The sequence below is a fragment of the Fringilla coelebs genome (assembly GCF_963513975.1).
Source record: "Fringilla coelebs genome assembly, chromosome: 30".
Lineage (NCBI taxonomy): Eukaryota > Metazoa > Chordata > Aves > Passeriformes > Fringillidae > Fringilla > Fringilla coelebs.
The window spans coordinates 2,184,031-2,191,971 of NC_140056.1; the positions used below are offsets into that span (position 1 = coordinate 2,184,031).

The 7,941-nt window shown below is 45.5% G+C and overlaps 1 protein-coding gene across 1 annotated transcript in view; it reads left to right on the plus strand.

The window, feature by feature from the left end:
• LOC311164148 (forkhead box protein J1-like) overlaps window positions 1–1,367 on the plus strand; it is a gene marked incomplete at both ends in the record, with an annotated part of 7,444 nt that extends 6,077 nt beyond the window's left edge. Inside the window, one exon of the mRNA XM_084223482.1 lies at window positions 734–1,367. Coding sequence (XP_084079608.1) covers window positions 734–1,367 — 634 coding nt within the window. The remainder of the gene's footprint in view (window positions 1–733) is intronic.
• Window positions 1,368–7,941: the final 6,574 nt, after the last annotated feature.

Here is a 7,941-nt window from a genome sequence, read left to right on the forward strand (position 1 = left end):
AAAAAAGTCATTATTAGGGAAAAAAGTCACTATTAGGAAATAAAGTCATTATTAGGAATAAAGTCATTATTAGTAAAGAAAGTCGTTATTAGAAAAAAAGTCATTATTAGGAAATAAAGTCATTATTAGTAAAGAAAGTCGTTATTAGGAAAGAAAGTCATTATTAGGAAAAAAGGTCATTATTAGGAAAGAAAGTTATTATTAGGAAAAAAAGTCATTATTAGTAAAGAAAGTTGTTATTAGGAAAAAAAGTCATTATTAGTAAAGAAAGTTGTTATTAGGAAAGAAAGTCATTATTAGGAAAGTCATTATTAGGTGTGGTATTTTCTGGGGTCCCCTCATGACGAATCTGGCTCCATGTTCTCAGAAGGTTAATTTATAATTTAATGATGTATTCTATTAAAGAATGCTGTACTAAACTATCCTAAAGAACAGAGAGAGGACACAGACAGAAGGTTTAACAAGATAATAATGAATTTCGTGACTCTCCCTCCAGAGTCCTGACACAGCTTGGCCCCAACTGGCCAAAGAGTCCAAATTGTCCAAAATTCACAGCAGAAAGCGATGAAACAATCTCCTGTGGGTGAACAATCTCCAGCAGCAAAACCCAGGAGAAGCAAATGAGATCGTTATTGTTTCCCTTTTCCTCTGAGCCTCCCACTCCCCGGGGGCAGACTCCTGGGCAGAGAGGATTTTCCAGAGACGGCGATGGTGACGCTGCTCTGTTCCACAGGGCCCTTCCCGAGCCTGCCCCAGCCTCCCGGAGAGCCCCGCCGGGCCCCCGGCGCGCCCCCAGCCCCGCCGCCACCGGCGCCCGCCGCGGCCTCCAGGTGGGCGCGGAGCTGCAGCGGCTGCTGCGCGAGTTCGAGGAGTTCGAGAGCAGCCACAGGTGGAGCCCCGCGGAGAACCGGGGCGGCCAGCAGAGCCAGCAGCCCTGGCCCGAGGTGTCCCAGGTGTCCGAGGTGTCCGAGGCGTCCTGGGCTCCCGGCTGCGCCCCGGGGAGCCGGGAGGGGCCGGGCGAGCTGGCGGAGCTGAAGGGCAGCACCGAGTGGGAAGCGCTGCTGGAGCCCCCGGAGCAGGGGGATTTCTCTGCCCTGGGGCCGCTGCCGCCCCCCGGCCAGCCCGGAGCCTTCCCCCTGCACCCCGGCAGGGCGCGGGGCTGGCCCCAGGTCCTCGCTGAGCCCGGCCCTGCTAAGCCGGGCTTGGATGAGACCGTGATGGCCACGGCGTTCCTGGAGGCGGCGTGGCACGAGGAGATGAGGGGGAGCATCCCCGGCTGCATCCCCGGGGAGCAGGGCGCTGGAAACTTCCAGGCCCACAGGGAGGCCGTGGATTGGGACTCTCTGGCCCATTTAAGGCTCTATTAGAGATGGGAGATGAGATTAGACTTGACTAGACTAGATTTTAGATTAGACTAGATTAGATTAGATTTTAGATTCGACTAAATTAGACTAGATTAGATTATATTCGATTTTAGATTACACTAGACTAGACTAGATTAGATTATATTCGATTTTAAATTAGACTAGACTAGATTAGATTAGATTTTAGATTAGACTAGACTAGATTAGATTAGATTAGATTAGACTAGATTCCATTCAGTTCAATTCAATTCAATTTAGTTAATCCAATCCAATCCAATCCAGTCCAATCCAATCCAATCCAATCCAGTCCAATCCAGTCCAATCCAATCCAATCCAATCCAGTCCAATCCAATCCAATCCAATCCAACCCAATCCAATCCAATGCAATCCAATCCAGTCCAATCCAATCCAGTCCAATCCAATCCAATCCAACCCAATCCAATCCAATGCAATCCAATCCAATCCAATCCAATCCAGTCCAGTCCAGTCCAATCCAATCCAATCCAATCCAATCCAGTCCAATCCAATCCAATCCAATCCAATCCAATCCAATCCAGTCCAATCCAATCCAATCCAATCCAATCCAATCCAACCCAATCCAATCCAATCCAATCCAATCCAATCCAATCCAATCCAATCCAATCCAGTCCAATCCAACCCAATCCAATCCAATCCAATCCAGTCCAATCCAACCCAATCCAGTCCAATCCAATCCAGTCCAATCCAGTCCAATCCAATCCAATCCAATCCAATCCAATCCAATCCAATCCAATCCAATCCAATCCAATCCAGTCCAACCCAATCCAATCCAGTCCAATCCAGTCCAATCCAATCCAATCCAATCCAATCCAATCCAATCCAGTCCAATCCAATCCAGTCCAATCCAATCCAATCCAGTCCAGTCCAGTCCAATCCAATCCAATCCAATCCAATCCAGTCCAATCCAATCCAATCCAATCCAATCCAATCCAGTCCAATCCAATCCAATCCAATCCAATCCAATCCAATCCAACCCAATCCAATCCAATCCAATCCAATCCAATCCAATCCAATCCAATCCAATCCAATCCAATCCAGTCCAATCCAACCCAATCCAATCCAATCCAATCCAGTCCAATCCAACCCAATCCAGTCCAATCCAATCCAGTCCAATCCAGTCCAATCCAATCCAATCCAATCCAATCCAATCCAATCCAGTCCAATCCAATCCAATCCAATCCAATCCAATCCAATCCAGTCCAATCCAACCCAATCCAGTCCAATCCAATCCAGTCCAATCCAATCCAATCCAATCCAATCCAATCCAATCCAATCCAATCCAGTCCAATCCAATCCAATCCAATCCAATCCAATCCAATCCAATCCAATCCAATCCAATCCAGTCCAATCCAATCCAATCCAATCCAATCCAATCCAGTCCAATCCAGTCCAATCCAATCCAATCCAGTCCAATCCAATCCAGTCCAATCCAATGGATTTAGGAGGGGTTTTGGGGCTGGCTTTAGCTGGTTTTATGGACGAGGTTTCTTTTTGCTGCTTTCTGTTCTGTTTTTTGCTTGGGGAGCGATGCTGGAGGTGCTTGGGCGCTTTATTTACATTTTCTTGGCACTTTTTAAGAGATAGAATAAAGAAAGCAAAGCAGAGAAGAATTCCTGTGTTACCTTCTGCTTTCCCTCCAGCACCTTTGGCTCTGCCCTGGAGGCTGGAGGCTGTCCCTGTGCCACCCCCGGGGCTGGTACTGTCCCTGTCCCTGTCCCTGTCCCTGTCCCTGTCCCTGTCCCTGTGCCACCCCCATGGCTGGCAATGTCCCTGTCCCTGTCCCTGTGCCACCCCCAGGGCTGGCCCTGTCCCTGTGTCACCCCCAGGGCTGGCACTGTCCCTGTCCCTGTCCCTGTCCCTGTCCCTGTGTCACCCCCAGGGCTGGCCCTGTCCCTGTGCCACCCCCAGGGCTGGCCCTGTCCCTGTCCCTGTGTCACCCCCAGGGCTGGCACTGTCCCTGTCCCTGTCCCTGTCCCTGTCCCTGTCCCTGTCCCTGTCCCTGTCCCTGTGTCACCCACAGGGCTGGCACTGTCCCTGTCCCTGTGCCCCCCCCAGGGCTGGCCCTGTCCCTGTCCCTGTCCCTGTCCCTGTCCCTGTCCCTGTCCCTGTCCCTGTCCCTGTGCCACCCCCAGGGCTGGCCCTGTCCCTGTCCCTGTCCCTGTGCCACCCCCAGGGCTGGCACTGTCCCTGTCCCTGTGCCACCCCCAGGGCTGGCACTGTCCCTGTCCCTGTCCCTGTGCCCCTCCCCAGGGCTGGTACTGTCCCTGTGACCCTTCCCTGGGCTGTGACCCCAGATGTGACCCAGATGTGACCCCAGATGTGACCCCAGATGTGACCCCCAGATGTGTCCCCAGCTCTGACCCAGCTGTGACCCCCGATGTGACCCCCAGATGTGACCCCCAGATGTGTCCCCAGCTGTGACCCCAGCTGTGACCCCTGCTCTGACCCAGCTGTGACCCCCCCAGATGTGACCCCAGCTCTGACCCAGATGTATCTCCAGATGTGTCCCCCAGCTGTGACCCCAGATGTGACCCCAGCTCTGACCTCCCCCAGCTCTGACCCCCCCAGATGTGTCCCCAGCTGTGACCCCAGCTGTGACCCCAGCTGTGACCCAGCTGTGACCCCAGATCTGACCCCCAGATGTGTCCCCAGCTGTGTCCCCACCCGGATCCCCCCCAGCTGTGTCCCCAGATGTGACCCAGATGTGACCCAGATGTGTCCCCAGCTGTGACCCCAGCTGTGACCCCCCAGATGTGTCCCCAGCTGTGACCCCAGATGTGTCCCAGCCGTGTCCCCACCCGGATCCCCCCGTTCTGGAGCTGCCCCAGGGTCCAGAACTCCCCGGATTTATTCACCTGCCCAGATCTCAGCGGTTTCGGGGCCATTTTCGCATTTTTTATCATTTTTATTCGATTTAATCCACCAGACCCTGCTTAATCCACCAGCCCCCCTGCCCCCCAAAATCCAGATGTTCCCTTAAATCCCTTGGGGCTCCCACCAACTTTTCATTTTTTCATTTTCATTTTCCCAAATTTTGTGAATCCAAAGCTTCTCTTCAATATTACAATTATTTTTTTTTTCCCCAGCCATTCTCACAAATAATGGGCAATTTAACAATGGGCTCCTTTTCCCTGAAAAATGCAATATTTAAGGGAAATATTTGAGTGGAAAAAGGAAAAAAATGGTAAAATTTGATGTGAATTGTGGCTGAAAAGTGAATTTCGCAAGAGGGGGCTCTGAAATTCACAAAAATGAGAAATTTAAGGGAAATATTTAAGTGGAAAAACAGAAAAAAAGGTAAAATTTGATGTGAATTGTGGCTGAAAAGTGAATTTCGCAAGAGGGGGCTCTGAAATTCACAAAAAAGTAGAATTTAAGGGCAATATTTAAGTGGAAAAACAAAAAATAAAGGTGAAATTTGATGTGAATTGTGGCTGAAAAGAGGTGAATTCAAGGGGGGTCTCTGAAATTCACAAAAATGAGAAATTTAAGGGCAATATTTAATTGGAAAAAGGAAAAAATGGTTAAATTAGATTTAAATTAGAATTGTGGCTGAAATGGGGTGAATTTCTCAAGATAGGGATCTGAAATTCACAAAAAAGCAGAATTTAAGGGGAATATTTAAGTGGAAAAACAAAAAAAAAGGTAAAATTTGATGTGAATTGTGGCTGAAAAGTGAATTTCCCAAGGGGGAGGCTCTGAAATTCACAAAAATGAGGAATTTAAGGGGAATATTTAAGTGCAAAAAGGGGGAAAAATTGTTTAATTAGATTTAAATCAGAATTGTGGCTGAAAAGGGGTGAATTTCTCAAGGGTGGGGCTCTGAAATTCACAAAAATGCAGAATTTAAGGGGAATATTTAAGTGGAAAAACAAAAAAATTGGCTAAATTAGATGTGATTTGTGGCTGAAATGGGGTGAATTTCTCAAGGTGGGAATCTGAAATTCACAAAAATGAGGAATTTAAGGGGAATATTTAGGTGGAAAAACAAAAAAAAAGGTAAAATTTGATGTGAATTGTGGCTGAAAAGTGAATTTCTCAAGGTGGGGCTCTGAAATTCACAAAAAAGCGGAATTTAAGGGCAATATTTAAGTGGAAAAACAAAAAAAATGGTTAAATTAGATGTTTATTGTGGCTGAAATGGGGTGAATTTCTCAAGGTGGGGCTCTGAAATTCACAAAAAAGCAGAATTTAAGGGGAATATTTAAGTGGAAAAAGGAAAAAAATGGTTAAATTAGATTTAAATCAGAATTGTGGCTGAAATGGGGTGAATTTCTCAAGCTAGGCATCTGAAATTCCCAAAAATGAGAAATTTAAGGACAATATTTAAGTGGAAAACCAAAAAAATTGGTTAAATTAGATGTGATTTGTAGCTGAAAAGAGGTGAATTTCTCAAGGTGGGGCTCTGAAATTCACAGAAATGCAGAATTTAAGGGCAATATTTAAGTGCAAAAAGGGGAAAAAATTGTTTAATTAGATTTAAATCAGAATTGTGGCTGAAAAGGAGTGAATTTCTCAAGGGGGGCTCTGAAATTCCCAAAAATGAGAAATTTAAGGGGAATATTTAAGTGGAAAAACAAAAAAAAAGGTAAAATTCGATGTTTATTGTGGCTGAAAAGTGAATTTCTTAAGGGGGGGCTCTGAAATTCCCCAAAATGCAGAATTTAAGGGCAATATTTAAGTGGAAAAGCAAAAAAATTGGTTAAATTAAATGTGATTTGTGGCTGAAAAGAGGTGAATTCAAGGGGAGGCTCTGAAATTCACAAAAATGCAGAATTTAAGGGGAATATTTAGGTGGAAAAAGGAAAAAATTGGTTAAATTAGATTTAAATCAGAATTGTGGCTGAAATGGGGTGAATTTCTCAAGCTAGGCATCTGAAATTCCCAAAAATGAGAAATTTAAGGGGAATATTTAAGTGGAAAAACAAAAAAATTGGTTAAATTAGATGTGAATTTTGGCTGAAAAGTGAATTTCTCAAGGTAGGGATCTGAAATTCACAAAAATGAAGAATTTAAGGAGAATATTTGAGTGGAAAAAGAAAAAAAAAGGTAAAATTCAATGCGAATTGTGGCTGAAAAGTGAATTTCTCAAGGGTGGGGCTCTGAAATTCACAAAAATGAAGAATTTAAGGGGAATATTTAAGTGGAAAAACAAAAAAAATTGGTTAAATTAGATGTGATTTGTGGCTGAAATGGGGTGAATTCAAGGGGGAGGCTCTGAAATTCACAAAAATGAGAAATTTAAGGGGAATATTTAAGTGGAAAAACAAAGAAAAAGGTAAAATTTGATGTGAATTGTGGCTGAAAAGTGAATTTCTCAAGGTGGGGATCTGAAATTCCCAAAAATGCTGCATTTAAGGGGAATATTTAAGTGGAAAAAGGAAAAAAAAAATTGTTTAATTAGATTTAAATCAGAATTGTGGCTGCAATGGCGTGAATTTCTCAAGGGGGGGGCCCTGAAATTCACAAAAAAGCGGAATTTAAGGGCAATATTTAAGTGGAAAAAACGAAAAAAAAGGTAAAATTAGATGTGAATTGTGGCTGAAAAGTGAATTTCTCGAGGGGGGGCTCTGAAATTCACAGAAATGCAGAATTTAAGGGGAATATTTAAGTGGAAAGAGAAAAAAATTGGTTAAATTAGATGTGATTTGTGGCTGAAATGGGGTGAATTTCTCAAGGTAGGGATCTGAAATACACAAAAATGAAGAATTTAAGGGGAATATTTAAGCGGAAAAACAAAAAAATTAGTTAAATTAGATGTGAATTGTGGCTGAAAAGTGAATTTCTCAAGGGTGGGGATCTGAAATTCACAAAAAAGCAGAATTTAAGGGCAATATTTAGGTGGAAAAAGGAAAAAAAAAAGTTAAATTAGATTTAAATCAGAATTGTGGCTGAAATGGGGTGAATTTCTCAAGGTGGGGCTCTGAAATTCCCAAAAATGCAGAATTTAAGTGGAAAAACAACCAAAAAAAGTTAAAATTCGATGTTTATTGTGGCTGAAAAGTGAATTTCTCGGGGGGGGGGATCTGAAATTCCCCAAACCCCGCAGGGGGGTGAGCAAGGGGGCGGCTCCCACCCCTCCCCACCCCAAAACTGCTCCAAAAGGGGAATTTTCCAGGGGTCCCCACGGGGGGGTCACCAGGGCCACCCCAAAGCCACTGGGGCCACCAGTTCCTCCAGTTTGGGGGAAATTCCCGGGAATTCTGGGGCAGGGGGGATCAACCCCAAATCCCTGGAGTGGGAAATGAGGGGCTGAATTTGGGGGTGCAGTCCTGGGATCCCCCCCTCGGCCCCAGCCCGGCCCCAGCCTGGCCCCAGGCAGCCCAGAACCCCAAAAGGGTCCCAGAACCCCAAAAGGATCTCAGGAAACCCCAAAAGGGTCCCAGGAAACCAAAAGGATCTCAGGGAACCCCAAAAGGATCTCAGGAACTCAAAAGGATCTCAGGGAACCCCAAAAGGATCTCAGGAACTCAAAAGGATCTCAGGGAACCCCAAAAGGATCTCAGGAACCCCAAAAGGATCTCAGGGAACCCCTAAA